This window comes from Lissotriton helveticus, chromosome 1_1, assembly GCF_964261635.1.
Source record: "Lissotriton helveticus chromosome 1_1, aLisHel1.1, whole genome shotgun sequence".
Taxonomy (NCBI): domain Eukaryota; kingdom Metazoa; phylum Chordata; class Amphibia; order Caudata; family Salamandridae; genus Lissotriton; species Lissotriton helveticus.
The window spans coordinates 1,943,854,026-1,943,873,877 of NC_136057.1; the positions used below are offsets into that span (position 1 = coordinate 1,943,854,026).

Below are 19,852 nucleotides of genomic sequence, written 5' to 3' on the forward strand. Positions count from 1 at the left end.
TGTACCTGGGTCAAGTTCCTTACTTTCTTTAGTGTTACCTTGCTCTTTAAAATTAACTAGTTAATACTAAATGTACAGTTTCCCATCTGTTTAAGTAATTGTTTAGTAAAATACTGGCTTATGGCTGCCACTTCATGGCGCTGATGAAAAAAAGTGGAATGCAGTTCTTGAGGTAGCCAGTCCCCATCCCAAATGCTGGAAGATCTAAGAATCCAGGAGATAGGTGTTTACATGTGGATTTTACCAGACCTCACAGGTGATGAGACACACTCTGAGACACACTCAGATTGGTACTTTACCTTTGTAAAGGTCCCACTGACCTTGGGAATGGTGCCAATGACTCCCTGAAGAGGCGAGTTCAATTGTTTTCTTGAAAGCTGCCAGGTTTGGTTGCCTTCTAGGAACTGGGCACAATGAAGTCTGAAGTTATGCTAGCAACCACCTGGTACGCACACCCGACAACCGTGAGTCCCAAGGTTAAATTTGGCCAGTGCTGGACCCCAGGTTTTAGCTGCTAGAGTAGTTTAGAGAGAATGTCTGTAAGTATTTTGGGCTGTGGCCAATATAAATTCCAAAAATGGTGCAGAGTAGTTTGAACGTTATTCTTTGAGCAACCAGCAGCTAGTGATGGTCTCCGAGATCTGCAATGGTATGGTTTGATTTCTTTAGGTTAAGAGCGAGACTGGCCACTTGGTTTTGCAGTCTCTTGAGTTTCAGGATCTCTATATTTAGTGATCCATCTTAGAATGGTCTTTGGTCAGATCAAGGTAATATAACAGAGCAGTGGGAGGAGCCTAAGCAGTAACATAAGAGAGACACTGGTGTTTTTAAACACAGATGTAATGTAGAGATCAAAAGAAAGTTGTGCATTGAACCATTCTTGGAGAATGTTAATGCTTGAATTGGGAATGGAGGGGCTTCTAATTCCTCTGACCAATTGAATGGTGGCTGGTATCCGTGAGGTTGCTCCCTCTGAGGATTTTGGTCTTTTCTCCTTTCACACACTGGAAACTCTCCTTTGTGCAGTGGTTCACTTGATTCAGGCAGGTAGATATTTATTTGCACTGTTCTTCTGGGCTGTCCAGATGGATACATATGTCTTGGTATATTTAGAACTGTATGTGATGCTGAGAAATATCTGCCATATTAAAGAATAACTGGTGCAATAATTGGGATTAGTCTGGGTATATCGTCTCAATTTTGCAGGTATGCACACAGTGTTTTAAAGGCCTTCTGTATCATCAACTGGTTAGGATTAAGATTTCAGGTTGACAGTCATAGAAGCAACCTTCCCTGATACTGGCAATTGTGGTTTCAATCCCTAGCCCTAGACTAAAACCTGACGGCCTGTTGCGTAGCATATTGTTTGATTCTATACATTTTTTAAGCTAGGTTATCACTTTACCCTTAAGGAATTTGTTAATCAAGGGGAGAGTTGACATAGGTGTATGGTTTGTTGTTTTCAGCATGCTGGCTGATGGCTTCTTTAGCATGGGAATGATTATTAATTATTTTAGGCAATGGAGACTATTCCTTACTGTAATTAAGAGTTTGTGATTCTAATTTTTGCTCTGCTCAGCTTAATAATGTGGTATCTTTTAAAAAAAAACTTTATTTAGCATTTTTAGTACATATGCATTAGTGCAATGGGATCAAATGCACAATCACGAAAAAAACAGCGTGACAAGAAAGCATAGGCATAAATATACATTCCCCATGAAGCAATCGACAATGTTGTGGTATACAGATGCTGTCCCAGAGATAGCACAACAAGCTCCCACCCCCCAACACATCCAATGCAATCCACAAAATCACATATTTATCTGAAAATAAAACGAGCTCAAGATCAAAAAAGTCATATTAGAAGTGTCATAAATAAGAGCTCGCCGCGGGACGGAGTGCGTCAGGCCCAATATGAGAACCTAGCCCACTCCGGCGGGCACTATCCATGATCTATCTATGCGGAGGGGGTCAGCTGCAGGGCTTGTATATACGCTTTGAAGGGGCCACATATGTCTTTTGGCCTGGAGGAGGGGTGGGAGTGTCGTGGCATAGGTGTCACTATTTGTAGAGCAAGACGCCATACTCCTTAGCCATCCCTTTACCAATGGAGTCTTTCTGCCACCCCAGTGAATCACCACCTCCCGCTTGGCCAGTAGTAAACTAATGGAAACAAATCTGTGTGTAGCCTGTGGAAATTGAGTGACGTATCCCAATAGTGCAATCTCGGGTAATGGGGCCATCGGAACCTTACCCATCTCACTGATTTTCTCATGGACGACCACCCAATAGCTATGTACGCTCGGACAGGTCCAAGCGAGGTGGGCGAAGTCCACATCTGGAGCATTACACCTGGTGCAGCAATGCGTCCTGAGTGGGTCTATTCTGTGGAGTCTGGCTGGGGTCACGTACATTCGACGTAGGAACTTGAAGTGCAGTAATTTGTGTCTGCTGTTGAGGGACACCCTATTAGTGACCGCACAGCAGGCGCCCCATTGCTCATCCGAAATCGGGCCAACCAGATCTTCCTCCCAGGCTTTACGTACCTTATCATCATTGACCGGTACAATAGCGGCACATGTCTTATAGAGCTGGGGTACGATGTGTACCCCACGTTCACTGTCAATCACCTTGGTAAGTGGGAGGAAGGATGGGGGCTCCAATGGGAAGTCCGGGTAAGAAGCCCGCAAGGCAGAGCGGATTCAGGAAAGGACGAATATGTCCATGAAAGTGGCATCAGGGAAAAGGGCCTCGTCCTCCAGATCGAAAGCGTGTCCGTTGGGGAATAATAGTCGCCCAGCTTCACAATGCCAAATTTGAAGCACGTCTTCTGTATTAATTTTTTCGCCTGTGATGGGAATAATGTGGTATCTTATTGCAAAGACATGTCAAGGCTATAGACGGATGTCTGAGGCTTTAAACTTACTAGCTGCTTTGCATACCTGCTTAAGACTCAGAACTATGTTGAGGGTGCAAGAGATGGTTGTTTGGAGATGGACAAAAACGGCATATCAGTTTAAACTGATGAGAGTGCCTGATCAAAGATGACGGAAGCTTTGTGAAAGCTGGTTGTTGAAACACTTCTGAAGTACCCTTGAAAGTTTGGATTAGCTATGATCAAGACATTTGAGCTTATGTGGTTAGGTTCAGATATTTTGTGATTAATGTAATCAACCAGTGAGACATCCATAATCTGGCATCTTCATTTTACATCTGAGCTGTTATGGCAGCATGTGAAAGAAATATAAAGATGAATGGGTGGTGTTAGTGCTCATCTAGGGGGCCTAACACTCTACCTGTTCCATAAACCTCAGAAGCTTGATTGTTGCTTGATATCTACCCAGAGGTTGAAATTGCCCAGGAACATGATTTTAGGTGATAAAGCTTGAGTCAACAGTACAGCAGTTTTCTTCATGTAGATTAGTGGCAGGGATAAGTAACTTCAAAACCTATCATACTTTTCTTATGCACTGGTCTTTTAAGTTCTGCATGTATGCGTGTCTCAATGGGTCACTGAAGGTCCTCACTGGATAAAACGTACTCTCAGTAAATCTCAACCGCTGCTTATGGCAATTTGAAAAAAAGAAAGAAAAGGATTGATGAAGCATTTGCTAAATACAAGATCATCCCCTATGGGACCATGACTCGCTTTCCTGTTGTTTAACAGTGGAAAGCAACTCAGGTCAAGGGGATATCTCATCCATATAAGGTTGCAACCGCCATATGAAGTTTTTGTTTACTAAATTTAGATAAGGATAAGCGTGCCACTCTGGCTCAGTCAGGGCCTCCCAATAATTCAGGTACGCAGTGCACAAATCCAGTTTGACATCTGTTTTATGACACCTAGGGGACACAAAAACAAAACAACACCACTCTTTTGAAAACAGAAGGAATAGATGGAGACAAAGAAGAGATGCACTAAGTTGAGAACAGAGATGGAATAGATAGTTTCCTGTTCATTCATGAATATGATGCCAAAATACATTCCCACACACAACCTAAATATATCAGAGAAGAGACAAAACTCATAAATCAAGTCCTGACTCACCCCTGGCACACAGTGTGATCCTGGTAAGGTAGTTGTTTCTCATGAACCCCAAAAGCATTTAATGTCAAGACAGAAGGTAGCATTATGCCGAAAACTCCTTGATGGCTTCTTCTCTGTAGCACTTAAAAACCCTTCGAACCAAACTTGAATAATTATTGAACTGTTCTGCTCCCTTACACCGCAACTGCACCCCAACATTCCTCATGCTTTATTTGCTGCTCCGTGAGAAGATAAGTATTGTTACTCCTTTTGGCTGGAGCTTTCCGTGAACAATGTATAGAGTATTTTGAATTTTGTGGAGGCTACATCAGGTAGCAGCACCTCCACTCTTTTGAAGCAATAGGTTGGTTGTTTTAAAAAGTTAGCAATAAGCATGTAGAGTAGCAAGAGGTAGGTCTTTCAATGGCTGTTAGGATTAATTACATACATTTTTAAAAACAATGCTTTAAAATATCTTCTCAAACAATACTTTGTATAGTGAGAGGCAGGTCTGAGTGTGCAAGGTATGAGTCTTAGTGAACTCGAGAGCAGCTCTGAATGGAGGTTTGAGCAACTAAGCTTCAGAGGTGCGAGCGCCTCATCTCAGTAGATTGCATGTCCAGAGGCAGACATGGGGCATGACCACTTTAAAATCCTGTCTCCATTTTGATGGACTGTTTACTAGCTGTTATGTGTCAGTGGAATGAGGTGAAGGAAGTATTTTCCACATCTTGCTACAATTAGGCTTCATTTTCATAGGGTCCACAAAAAAACATGCAGGTTAAGACTCAAGTCGGGGTTGAAGCGCTCCTGACAGGAATTTGTTACAAAGCACAGTTGCTGTAATCTAATAGACAGACAGAGTGAACATCTGCGTAGATCAATACTAGGTTTCTAGAGGAAGTGATTACATATATTGCACAGAAAGACAAAAGAGAAAAAATCTACGTTTAGAGAAATTTCTCATGATGAGATTCAGGAGGAAGTATTTAGAGGAAAATTAATCTGGATCCTAAGGTTAAATAACTTTTTAGTTTATATTAGGAAGATAATCTTAAAAAGTTTAGAATGTTCACTAAAGCAAGGTAAGGATAAACTGCCAGATGTGTTGGGCCCACTGGCACACAATAATGATTTAAGAGAAAAAAAAGTACCCATCTGGTCTATTTTATGTAGAAAAGATTCTTTGATCCCCCCTGGTATGGTCAAAGTGCCGTTTGAAAGAGCCCAGCCCTTGGTACGACAGCGCCTTAGCGTCTCTGACAAGAGCCTGTAGACAGGCTGAGAGTCTTTGGAGGAAAGCGTTTGATCCCGAATTGAAGGCCTGCTACCTTGCTAAAATTAAAATCTATCATAGGGCGGTGTGTAGAACACAAGCAGCCTTTTATGCCCAAGAGTTTCAGAACAGCTTGAATCCCTCGAAACTCATTTTTAAGGTGTTAAAGGATCTCATGGCTAAGAGGACAATGGCGGCAGACATATGTTCGGACTCCCATTGCGAGGGTCTGGCCTCCTTTTTCCTCGAGAAAGTTCAAGCCATCTATCGAACCTTCTCGATAGGATCTCCAAATCTTAATACAGAGCGGGTAGGCTGCATCTCGGGAAGTAGTGAGTCTCTTACTACCCTGCCCTCCCTATCGGTGGAGGCCTTCGATTCCCTGAGCCTTAAAATTAAGTCTGGATCTCCTGTTGATCCGCTGAAACCGACTCAGTTTAAGAATATGTCGCTGTTATGCCGCACTCCGGTGCTCTCTTTGATCAATTTATCACTTTCCTCTGGTGCAGTTCCCATTAGGTGGAAACAGGCTGTAGTTACGCCTATTCTGAAGAAGGCTACCCTTGACCCCCTTAAACCTGAGAACTACCGCCAGATTTCCTTGCTCCCTTGGGCTACGAAAGTTGTTGAGGCCCATGTAAATGGCATTCTTGCAGACCATCTCACTAGGGCTAACATTCTTGACCCTACCCAGAATGGGTTCCGTGCGGGCCACAGCACGGAGACGGCCCTACTTTCTATGGTCGAACATCTGCGTTCTGTGCTTGATGCGGGTCGGACGGCGGCACTATTGTTATTAGATCTCAGTGCCGCGTTCGACACGGTCTCGCACAGGATTTTGCTTCAGCGACTTGAGGAAGTGGGCGTCACGGGCACTGCCCTATGTTGGTTTCAATCTTTTCTTACGGAAAGGTCATTCCAGGTTGCGATTCCACCCGGTAAATCCAAATCCTATCCACTGGACCTGGGGGTCCCACAGGGTTCATCGTTGAGTCCCACTCTTTTTAATCTTTACGTGAGGCCGCTGGCTGCGGTCGTCAAGCAATGGGGCTTGACGATGGTGTCATACGCAGATGACACGCAGCTGGCGGTCACGTTGAGTGGGGACTCAGACGTGGAGGCTCCTAGGTTCCGTGATGGTTTACGGGCAGTGGCCAACTGGATGAATTCCAACTGTCTCCAGTTAAACACCAAGAAGACTGAGGTTATGGTGGTCGGCAAGCAGGTGGGGTTGTGGGGTGACAAGTGGTGGCCTCCTGAATTAGGTGTGACCCCCTCTCCAGCATCGGAGATAAAAAATCTTGGGGTCTGGCTTGACCACACCCTCAGTTTTATTTGTCACACCAAGAAGTTGGCGGCCTCTTGCTATGGCACTATCAGAGGACTTAGACCTATCCTTAAATTTTTTGATGCCTCCACCAGACAACTGGTGGTTCAAGCATCAGTGTTGTCCCGGCTGGACTACGCCAGCTCGCTTTTAGCTGGGATTAATCAGTTAGAACTTACCCGGCTGCAGCGAGTTCAAAATGCTGCAGCCAGAGTGGTGATAGGTCTGCCTAGGCGGTGCTTGGTCTCTAAATCCTTACACTCTCTCCACTGGCTCCCTGTAAATCAGAGGATTAAATTCAAGGTTCTTTGCCTTGCGTTTAAAATCCTCAAGGGTACTTCGCCCCAAATTTTGGAGAATCTGCTTACTCTGTATGTACCCCCGCGAACCCTCAGATCTTTGGGTCAGAATCTGGCTGTGGTCTCGCGCTTCAGGCTGAGTAGAGCTGGGGGCCGCTCTTTTCGAGTGATAGCGGCAAATTGGTGGAATTCTCTTCCTCCACATATCCGGGCTATGGACGACCTTCTTCAGTTTAGACGCGCCATTAAGACCTTCCTATTTGTCTAGCCCTTTTGCTGTTCCTGTGGCCCGTTTGTTTTTCCTCCGGTGTTGTGTTGTGTTTGCCTTGTCAAACCGCCAGGACGCCCCTTCGCTGGGGCAGCTGTGCGCGGTATAAGTAAAAATAACATAACAAGATAACATAACAAAAAAGGTTTCTTTCCAACACCCCCCATTCTTTAAATTACTGAATAAGGTTGTCTAAGTTAGTAAGCAATCTTTAGTTACACATTTTCACAAAGGAATTTCCCATAAGGTTGATTATACCGTAGACTGGTCAGATGGAACTTCTATTAATGCATTTAACTGGTACCATCTGTGGGTTTGGTGTGTAGATAAGTGACCAGGGTATCTTAATTTGATATCCAAATATCCAGTACATTGATTTGCTGTGCGTCTGACTTTTTTGTCAGTCTGCATTCTGATGAGACCCTTGGAAATGTAGACACGGTCCATAAACATCAATATTACAAGCTGGGAAGGTGTGCCGAAAACATGGAAATATATCTTTCAAGCAAGGACTAACATTGGAATAGAAGCTAATTGTCTTTTTTTTGGTCCTGTAAAAAACTCCAACCCCTGTAACTGGGAAATTCCACAAATGACAGATGTAATTTTCCCTTTACTTGTGAAGTAGACTGTCCATTATATATGATATGGATGTTTCTCATACAGAGCTTTTTTTGAATGTGCACCACCCTATTTCTCACAAATCGGTCGAACTTGTTGCATTACACACTTTAATTGCATTTTTGTATTTGCAAGAATGTATGTTTTTAAAATTTTTAAGTACAATTTTTATATCCCTTTTTTGATGGGACAAGTACTCTGGGGCCTATTCACAAAATAAATCTACACAGATTAAGTAAATTACTGTTACCCTACTTTTGGAGACTCTCCACTTATGGGTGTAAAAGTACTCAAAGGGTAGATTTACATGCCTCCACTCTCTGTAATAAGTGGTTGAAATCAGTAAAAACATCACAACCGACTGTTAACTTTCAACTAGTAGTGACTGTAAGACAGTATCTGACATTCTGCACTCTTGGTCGAGACCTCTGCAATAATAGCGGAGAACTCCCTATGGTAAATATAGGGGAAAGTTTAAGAGTTAATTAAACAACATTTTTTTTATTTATGTTAATTATTTTTAAATATTTATTTTAAATGTAGAACAATATAAAAATGTTACAGCATTAAGAACTTAAATTTAAATAAATAAGTAATTACTTTGAATATAGTAAATTTGAAAATAACTTCTGAAGATAAATTTAAAAATCCCCACCTAAAGTAAAAACAATTTTTTATTATGTATTGAAAATGATCAAAAGTGAAAGGATAACATTAATTGTAGGTAATTTAAATATTTTAATGAAAATTAGTTATGTTCATTTTTAAATTTAAAGTATTTTAAATAAGATACTTCTTTTATTTGCAGACAATTTTTTAACATTGAATAAAATATATTTATTAACCAGTTTAAATAAGGTAAATTATGTTCGCATTATTTCTTATGGGGTTTCAATGTAATTATTATTTTCTATGGGAAGTGTTAGTACCAGTGGCTGGCCATGAATAGTGCTGCACTTACTTCAGGTCTGAGCTGGATAACATCAGTGGCGGCCGGCACAGGTAAGTGCATTGAGGCGGGGCAGGGCGGGAGCACGGGAAAGTCGACAGACGACGGGATAAGTGCAATTAAATAAATAAATAACACCTATTCCATCAGACAGGTTGTTCCTATAGATTCTTTGAAAGGCTAATCATGCACACATATTCATTCATAGACCTAAATTCTTTATGCATATATCAAAACATGATATTGTTGAAATAGGACTTGGATCCGTGCTATATAGGCTGTCTATAAACAAACAGAGGTTGCCATAACGTGATCAAATATTGTATATTTTTGACTTTTGTGTTTATATAATTGTGAAAATACATAAAAAACTTTTAACAACTAAAATTATAAATAAAAACATATATTTTTTAAATAAATTGTTCTCTACTATTGCTGGTTCTTTAGTGTGTCCAGTTATGTTTAGGTCCACATGGACATCCATTTCCTAAATAATTCATTCACATATAGTTACACTCCCTAATTTAGGAAGTTAATTGTGGGGGGCACCCCTTTTTGTTGCATATATATCTGTTAACCTCACATCAATACCACCGCAGGACTCCATTGTTGTCCAGGATATACAATTGCTAGCTGAGTGTGCTGCTGAGGCAACGGAGATACAACTGGGAAGCATCTCCAAAAAGTCAAATGATGTCTTTCCAACTGTTAATGTGTCCAGCAAGTAGTGTGCCCAGCAGTCAGTGAGTTTGGCAGGCAATAAACCTGCTGCTCTTACCTTCTCCCAGTTCTTAAGGTCTTGCAGAATATTGTCCATCACTGAGGAAGGGACCCCTTGGAATCCTTCATCACCACTAGTACAGAAACAGAGAGAGAACACATTTAAGAAATCATTGTCTCCTAAGGGGGGAGAAAGGAAGATAGGAGGTTTGGAGGGAGAGGAGGGCTGAGTAAAGTGACATGGATGGTGCAAAGAAAGATAAGAGGATAGGAAGGGAAGGGGCAGGTATTTGGAATAGAAAAGAGCCAGACCTCAATGCTGAACCAGGATTTTTCTGCAGCATATATATTACTACAGTAACCATATCTTAAGCTTCTTTTGCACATTTGTATAACCCATATCTAACAAAGCTTCCTTATATATTTGCCACTCTATCATTAGTTTTTCTGTGGTGACCCAAATTTACAATCAAAGAATGAAAATGAAAGCATTTGGTCATTACATCTACACAGTCATGCAGCTGCATACCCCCAAGGGCAAGGTGACAGCTCTTCGTGGAAATTATTGGCAGCAATGAGCTGTGTATAGGGCAATTTGATGCCCACAATTCCATACAACGAGGAAACAAAAACACTGACCTTTAAAACACTATCTATCGCTCTCCACTCCTAGAAAGTTTTTGCCATGGTCAGAATACCCTAGGGTACTAAATGTCAGCCGACCCATGGCCACGTCACAGCCCCCTTATCAATCGGATATAAAGAGATCAAGGTTCTACTAAGCATTTGACCTTTAGTCAGGCTTCTGAAATAATTCTACCAAGCAGTAAACTAGATGGTCTAGCACACCAATTTACAGAACTTGGCAGGGCCAAGAACTAGCCCTTATAGTGCCATGTGCAAATCTGCTTTATGTGGTGCGCATGGCGCACCGGAGCATGCACAAATCATACTAAAGTGATGAAATAGATAAATATATACTTAGGGAGAGAGTGAGTGAGTGTGTGTGTGTGTTTGTGTGCGTGTGTGTGTATGGGGGGGCGGGGCTTTGGACTTTCTCAGTTTTCCAGCGACACACTGCTGTCCTGCAAAGAGCTAGGCGATTGCAGTGGGATGCAAGGAGGACGGCCTTTTTTCTTTTTAGGCCCAAAGTTGTAGGATTCTCTACCCCCGACATGAGGGCCTGATGCTTGCTTTCAGTCTTCCACAAGATGCTTAAAACCTGGTTGTTTTAACTCTTCCGTTGGGAGTAACCCCTGTTGTGCTTCTGGGTATCTCAACTGTAGCGTAGCACTAGGAAGCCCTTCTTTGGGTAGCAGTGCGCTTTACAAATCTACATAATAATGCAATAACTGGCGCTTCCACTAGGCATCAGGGATGACCTAGAGGATCATGTGATAGGGGGCAGTTAAAATAGGCATGACTTGGCCTCCACCAATATATTTGGCAGCATTACTGGCCACAGAAAAACCAGAAATACAAAAATACATCGATTTCTGATTTTTTCTCATGCCTCATGGCCAAAATTGGGGAAGGGGACGATTAAAGGTCCCTTTCAAGAGGAAAATGTGGCCACAATATCAAATCAGGGCAGTTTGTAATTTCTAAAGGCATGATGTATAATTTTAAAACAAATAATCGGACTACGTGTACTGCTCTCTGATGCTCATGTTAAGAGTCCCAATACCCTTGAACCAAGTTTGTGCAATAAAAATCTGCAAGAAATGAATATAAAGAGTATAAGTATGGGAAACAACATGCATTTGTGTTTGCTGCAGGGTCTGGTGGCTTAGTGGACTAATTAATCCACTGTAGGGGCCTGTGTGTGACCTGATGGTCACAGGTTCAAATCCCTGCGGGTCCACTTAGCCTTTCTGCCTTATGAGGTCGATAAAGTGAGTAACAATAAACATCTGTTATTTAGTGCCAAGATACCCTTCAAGGTGAACGTGCGCTTTACAAATACACGTTGTTAATGTTTGTGGTAAATGTCAGGTAAATCAACAGTTAAAAACAGACCATAAAACAATCATACAAACAGCTTAATATTGAAATACATTAACTATCTCAGACAGAGGTGGACTTTTGCTGGACCTAATGGGTTAAGCAGGATTGACTACTTACTAGTGGACCTGACACTCTGACCATGAGGTGCCTGCCACGCGGTGCAGGGATGAACAGATTCTCCCATTTATCTATGGGAGCTTGTGCTACGGCTGGTCGCATTGTAATGCTGCGGTCGGGACTGCTGAACCGGAGGTCGGTCGGTCCCAATTCCGCAATGCACGTCTGCCCAACATCGTAATAAAGCACTGTCTTTAATTTTTATTTTATAAGGTGATTTTAACACATTCTGATCGCATGTAATATTTTTATTATGATTATTTTTGATAGTCAGATCTGTGCTTGATTCTACATTGCTTTTTGCAGTTCTTCATCCTTTATTTTAACACTTGTTATGGGACTTCACAACCCTCTGGTGGGTTGTTCTTGCAGTGGGTAGTCATGTTTTATGTTACTTAGCCCCTTGGGTACATAATCATCATCTCATCATTTACATTTTGAATTTGTTTACTGTGATGTTTTATAACCCTCTGGTGGTTTTACCTTTTAGTGGGTGATCGTAACTTGTGTTACAAGCCCTCAGGTTTTATTTTGTATGTATTTGCCTTATTCCCAGCATTTCCATACTTTGCTTTTTTGATTTTTTTCTGTCCCTCTGGTGGGTTCATAAAATAATTGTATTTCTGTTGACTCTAATGTTATGTGATTTTGTCCTTTGGACTTGTAAATTTTGGACGTGCTGTTTTCTATTTATTGTTGTCAGTGAATATCGTGTTCCTACAGGTGGACATATAGTTCCTCATCTTGATTCAGCGCATTTGAGGTTAATGTAGGCAACAACATGATGTAGCGTGTGACTCTTTCGGTCTCAGATTACCTTCTCTGTTCCCCACCCTCGTTCAGATTTTCCTATTTGATCAATGGCATAGAATATCAATTGAGACCATTCACTTTGTTAATACTGTTCCAATTATTTGGCCACTGCATTGCTTCTATCTTTATTAGTTGTGGCTCTCACATGCTCCAGGATTTGTTTTCTTATTTTGCAAATTGTGCTGCTGCTATGGCTTAGCCCAAATGGGCACTCTATTACGTAGATGTCATATTTACTTTTACATGTGATATTTTGCTTAATCTTTTACTTTTGTTTGTTTGCTGTGGTGAAGTCGTGTGTATTAATTGTGATTCTACAAGCTTTGCATTGTTTACATTTCCAGAATCTTGGAGGTTTCATCCAATTTGCTTTTGTCAATTTAAAATGACTGTGCACAAGTTTGTCCCTTAAGTTCTTTGCCCTCCTGAAGGTGATGTTCGAGTGATAGCCAACAATGTTGAAGACCGCTCGGTCTAATTTGAGTGTTTTCTCAGAACTTGACAAAAATGATTTGCCTCTGCAGCGAAGGTGGCGATTAGTCTTATTGTTCCTGTGTCTGTTACTTTGTGTCTTCCTTAAAGAATTTGTGATCTGTTAACTGTTTTTGCCTTGGCAAGGCCTGTATTGATAGGTTTTTTCTTGCATGAAATCGCCTTTTAGTCTCAAAGCTACATCTCTTCAGTTCTTTTTTCCTGAGAACAGTTTATTTTTAGTCTCAGGAATTCCCAGTAGGGGATTCTCCATTTCAGACTGGGTAAATAGAAGCGCTCGGTATGCAAGACTGTGTCTGTAGCAGTTATTTTTCGATGTAGATTTGTTTGATTCATATTATCTTCGATATAGATTCATATGTCTAGGAATGTAACTCTGGAGTCACTTAGTTCATAAGTGAATTTTAGGTTTGCCGTGTTGTTGAGGATGTGGTGATATTTGTCGAAATCCTTTGTGCTGCCATCCCAAATTATAAACTGATCTACAAAACGCAGCCACATAACCGTTTTGTTCACATATCTGTCATTTTCTTGTTCCCACCAGCCCATTGTTCATTTCGCATAGCTTGTAGAAAAAGAAAATCCCATTGCAGTCTCTATTGTTTGTATGTATACGTCTGTATTGAACAGAAAGATGTTAGTTAGATGCATTCTAATCATTTCCAATAGCATTTGGTTGTGGTTATAAAATGGTATATTTCTCCTTTTTCGGAAATAATCACCGGCCGTTATTCCTATTTCATTTTCTACGCTCGTATAGATTAATATTAAATCCAGAGTGATGAGTTTGTATGTTGGCTGCCCTGGAATTTCTTGTCAATGCTGCAGGAGACCACCCTTGTCTTTAAGGTGCGAACTGAGATCTCCGACGAAAGCCTCAATGAAGAAATCAACATAATTTGGCACTGGTTCTAGTAGTGATCCTTTTGCAGAGGTTATTGGTCGGCCTGGAGGGTTTTTCTGGTTTAATGAATCTTAGGCAAGAAGTATATTGTTGGTTTGACCGGATATATTTCTGTTCATAAAGATCAATTAAATTTGATTCCATCCATTGCATTAATTTTGTTTGCTGCTCATTTTTGTACTGTGATGTAGTATTGTTTGTCAGTTTCATGTAACATTTTTTGTTGACAAGCTGACGATTTGCTTCTTTTCTATAGTCACTCTTATTGAGGATGATGATGTTACTGCCATGCATGGAATTTTGCTAATTTCGGTGGTAAGTTGGATGGTGGTGGTAGGACACTGCAACCCTTGCAAAGATACTACTTTGAGTACGGTGGGATACATCTGCGGACATAATGGAGACCAAGCTGGTGGCGCGTTGTTGGGCCAGGTACCTGAGACAGGTAGGCATCAAGACCTCCTACTCTCTGGATATACCCATCAGGCTGTTGTGCTACTTACCACGGGGAGAGTATTGGGTAGGTCTAGAAGACTGGATAGAGGCAGGACTGAAATTGGTGGGGGACTTGCACTGCTGCCATATGACGAGCTAAGAGCTGCGTACGATTTAGAGGGAGGTCACTTCTTGAAGCATGGGGCCCTTGCTAGAGGGACTGGATGTCACTGGGGAGTAGGAGGTACCGAGCTGCAAGCACTAACCGGGTGCAGATCTGTGGTGCTCTGTGCAGGGAAGATTAAAACAGTGTCATGCATTTACCAGGCCATGAAACAAGACATACAACAACCACTAGAGCGCTTGCGATTACAATGGGAGGAGGATTTAGGTAAACAGATACCAGAAGTGGAGTGGGATAGGATCCTAGAGCGAACCCTGAGAGTATCCAGAAACGTGCGGTTTAATACATTTTCACGCCTTGCACAGGTCATATCTCACACCGTCCCGAATCAGGAGATACTTCGGCATGGATACCGCAGCATGCCCACGGTGCGGAGTGTGGGAAGCACCCATAATTCACATGTTTTGGAATTGCCCCATGCTACAACCCTTCTGGGTAGAAGTGAGACAAGTAGTGTTTGAACTCATTGATAAGGACACCTCACATACCTCAGAACACTTCCAACTAGGGTGGTTTCCCCACACAGCCATAAATAGGACAACTGGGAAGTTCCAAGACCTGGCCTATGTTCTGGCTAAAAGAGAAATACTTAGAAAGTGGAAAACACCCGGAGGGCCCAGAATCACCTCATGGAAAAAAGAGCTTGAGAAATGGGCAGGAGGGAAGGCCGATTGTTGCTCAGAGAAGCCCATCAGGGAATAGGCAAAATAGATAGGGCCAGGGCATGGGAAGGGTTAGTGAATGAGTTGATAACTGGGGACAATGATAGCGGGGCGAGCACTCTGCAACCCGCAGCACTAGACCATGGGAGCGACAGACTGGAACATTGAATAGACCATTGCCCGGCACTCCAGTGCACGTGGGTACTGGAAGCACGACCCACGTGAACTTATCGGACACGAAAAGTGAATATTTGTTAATCGCAACTCAAGGGGGGTGTTCTGTTAAGTGGGACTGTTAGTTTGAGCACGCCAGAGAATAATTCCAATATTAGGCGTATGTAACCAATATACGAGAGGACATGGTCAGTGTACACTGTATGTGTGTGATGTATCTGTATTTGAAAAACAATAAAATCTGGTTGGAAAAAAAAGTTGGATTGTTGTGGTAGGTTGGGTTTTGAGAATTAAGAGAATTCCCTTTATTACAGTATTTGTTGTTGCTTTTTTATAGTTAGCATAGGTGGTACATTAGGATAAAATGTTTGGTTTTGATGAATTATCCTTTTTTTATTGTTTATTTCATATAGATTTATTTTACTCTTTTTCCATTATTATTTTTATAGTGTGCTTTTTGTAATGCAGCGTAATTAACTTTTTAACACTGCTACCTAACAGAAGCCAGATTTTTTTTTGTTCACATATTTATCAGTACTCCACTTGAGTAGATATTCTTTCAGTGAGTTTTATTTTCTGTGCTTTTCCCTTTTGGATTTTTTGCTCTCAATTTACAAATGTGACTTGACATAGGATGTCTACTGCTGGAGCGTTGAGGCTGATTTTGGAATTCAGTTCAGACCTGTAGCCTATGCAGGATTCAGATATTAACGCAGCATATGATGTTGAGGGTGGAGATGGTTCTGGCAGTGACTTTTCTTTTAGAGGAAATCACAGATGAATTTGATTTTATGGATGATGGTGAAATATTTGCTGTTGCCGCATCAGTCAAGTGGCAGCTCCAAGAGTAAGGATACCTCGTGCTTACCCACAATCGGTTAGACTTGTGTCTGCTGAAGCAACAATGGAGGATCAACGGATGTGGGTTGCTGCTGATGAGGTCCAACCTGTTCAACAGTCTTTTACTGAAGTTGCTGTTTCTTTCTGTAGACACAGGCAATTTCACTCCATTTGATTTTTTTCAATCGGTTTGTAAATGATGGTGTTCTTTGTAAGATGGTTATTCAAACAAATCTTTGTGCTCGGCAGTATTTGATGCAGGACAGAGACAGGCTACTGCCTCATTGAACAGTAAATCAGTTAACTCCAACTAATGTCTAATGCTAGAGGAAGTTATGGGGTCTTAAATTTCTGATGGGGGATTACTTACTACATACTTACATCTATGTCTCCTTGCTAGTCTTGTTACTCAATGTTGTGAGTAGAGACTGGTATGTTTTAGCATGGCATGCTACATTTCAATGATGGTGCACAGGCGTTTCCAAGAGACCACCCAGACTGTGATCCTCTCTTCAAAGTTCATCCTGTGCTAAACCACTTTGCCAGCCATTTTAAAGAAATGTACACAACTGGACATAACATCACTGTGGATGAGACCTTGGCGTTATTCAATGGAACGCTGCCATTTAAGCAGCACATCAAAAGCAAAAGAGCTTGGTATGGTCTCAATTTGTACCTGCTATGCAAACGTTCTTCTGGCTATACCTACAGGCTACACATCCACACTGGGAAGACTCTAGCATTTTACCACCCGGCTGCCCTGAGTCTTTATCACCAATGGGGAAATTGTTTGGAATCTTGTGCATACTCTATTGAACAATGGGCATCACTTTTATCAAGATAATTTCTACATTGCAATTCCAAATTTCAGGGAATTGTTTTCCATGGCTACACTTTCTTGTGGTACAGTTAGAAACAACAGAATAGGGGTTCCCATTGTCATAGAGTTGGTAATTAAGAAGTGTACAAAAGAGTACTGTAGTGCTTCGCACTGTGAGGAACTGCTAGCGCCGAAATTTTAAGAGTGCAGGCAAATGTATCTTTTGACCACCATACACAACGAGACATCACCAATCTCTGTTTTCACTAAGATGGCCGCAATCCAGAATTCGAATTGCATTCTGGACTACAACTAATACAGGATCACTGACAGAATATCGAAAACAACAATATTGTGTTATAAAAATATAGTGTCAAAAATATTGTAAATAAAATATCGGTTCACACTAATATCATTAAACATACGAAAATATTGTTTTTGTCAATATATGAATGATTTTAAATAGTGACTCCAAATACTTTAATATAAACATTAATATAATGTAAATTAAGTACATTTAAATAATATGTAATACTACACATAAATATATACTCATATAAACACTCACACATGTGTGGGTGGGTTTACTATTCCACCTCCAGTCTGTGCAACAATAGTGAAAGCGTAGGACTTCAGAGTGTTTACATTTACTATTCCCACTCCAACCAGCACAGCAGTAGGGTATATGTTAAACTTCGAATGGGTTAGATTTAGTATTCCCACTTCAGTCTGTGCAACAGTAGGAGAAGCATTCAACTTCAGAGGAGTAAGATTTACTATTCCCACTCCAATCATGCAACAGTAGGGAAAGTAATTCACTTAACAAATGTTACACATTTGAATAACCCTATTCATTTAGAACACATGTAAGACTCTTAATCTGAATATTATTAATTAACCAAAAACAATATATAAAATACATGATTATTAAACAATTTATTAAAAATAATCAATGAAAGCATTTTAAATTATTTATTACTTAACTTTGCACACTATATCCCTTCAAACCTAGCAGCCCACAATTAAAATTTAACTAAACTAAATAAGTATAACAGAATTAGCATATCTGATAATCAATTAACTAATGAATGAATAATTCATTATTATTTATTAATTATTCATTAAGATTCCACCGTATACCCCTACATGCCACGTAATCTGCAAATAAATTTAAGTATAATGAATCAGTATTACATAACGTACCAACTAAATTATCAATGAAATAATTAATAATTCATCGATAATTGTTAATTATTTAATTAACTTCCCACCTACATCAACAATGTGCATTCTGGTGTCCAACATAGTAATGTTCTTATGCTTCATATAATCGGCTTGTCAATCTTTATCAATTGTCAAAAAGCAGAAGCATCGACATACAGAGCGAAGTGGTGAGCCCGGAATCAGGGTAGAGAGTTCGTAAGAGTAGAAAGAATCACCTGAGCGCGCACCCATGTAGCAATAGGTTGAGAAAGGAGGAGGTGAGCAATAAGGCATGAGGTGGGAATGACATTAGGGTTGCAGAGGTGAAGAGGGAGGTCTCGTCTGCCCATGAGGTGAGGGTGAGGTCGAGGAGATTGTCGCGTCAGTAACTGGATGCGTATTTGGGTGTGCGAGTAAATAACATGTCAGGGGACCCCAGATGTCTGTAGGGCATGAGGCAGTGGAAAGTAGCTCAGCATAATGGGATAGCTGTTCCTGGCAGTACAACAAGTCTTTTATCCAATCTTTAAACTTACGTGCCCGCCCCCTACCCACCGACAGGCCAATCTTCTTTTGGCCAGCAAGAGACTTAGAGAGACATACTTTCGATGTGCCTTAGGAATGTGTTCCGTGTAGCCCAACAATGCAAGGAGAGGAGTTTTCAGTATAGATATCGTGGTCATCTGCTCCAGAGCGTCCAGAACTTGACCCCAGTAATCGTGTACACCCGGACAACTCCAGGCCAAATGCAGAAAATCAGCATTTGGACAGCCACATCTATCGCAGCGATCGGATTCCCTGAGTTTGTATTTGTGCATCCTAGCAGGGGTGTAATAGGTGCGTTGTATGAATTTGTAGTGTGTGATACGTAGTCTGCTGCTAGCTGAGATTTGCTCCGTTTGCGTGCAACAGTACCCCCACTGACTTACAAGTAGACTTACATGTCCCCATCTCCTGAAGATAGGGGAGAGCCAAACATATGTGTCTGAAACCAGGTTGGGAGGAAGCAGCAGCATAAGGACCTTACTGCGTGCAAAAATGTGGCTTGTATTGTATAGTATTTCACTGCATTGTATTGAATCATTTGTGCAGCATTTATACTTCGAAGGATGCAGCAAAGCTCTGAATTGTATTGGCTCCTCTGCACCTTTTTCAGAGGTGTATAGTTTAGAATGTGATAGATGAAGAATCAGCTATGTGGGAGATGCTGTTTGAGTTTGCATGCGGTTCAAAGACATGCTCCAAATGTGATGCAACAGATGCTGCATCGCATATCGGATAAAGATGCAGCAGGCTGAATCTGTAGGTTTAGCATGTGGAGGTTTTACATATTGTGTAAAGCAGGCGGAATGTACCAAGTAACCAGTTGAGAAAGATAGAAATGATTCTCCAGCATAACTAGTTTGACCTGCAACGTTTCTTTGGAAATGATCTATAAATTTAACGGCTGTATGGAGCTCATACTGGGTAAACAGTTTGTGTGGCAGAGTTGATTTTGTCAAAGAGATAGAACACATAATAGGGGAATGCTCCAAGTGAGCTATTACAATAGTCTCGCTTACCCATGATTGATGAGATGATTACAGACCAATCTGTCTGGATTGGGCGATACAAAGTTTTCTGATAAATACGCAGATGGGACAGAGCAAATACAGTTGTGGTAGAAAAGGATTCAAGTTGCACAGTGGTAAATAAATTAATCTTGAGCAGAGGG

General features: G+C 41.2%; 1 protein-coding gene across 1 annotated transcript in view; it reads right to left on the bottom strand.

Annotated features, from left to right (window-relative positions):
• Nucleotides 1-19,852, bottom strand: part of AXDND1 (axonemal dynein light chain domain containing 1) — a 532,992-nt gene that overhangs the window by 238,292 nt on the left and 274,848 nt on the right. The window contains exon 15 of the mRNA XM_078643748.1: nt 9,546-9,621. Coding sequence (XP_078499874.1) covers nt 9,546-9,621 — 76 coding nt within the window. The remainder of the gene's footprint in view (nt 1-9,545; nt 9,622-19,852) is intronic.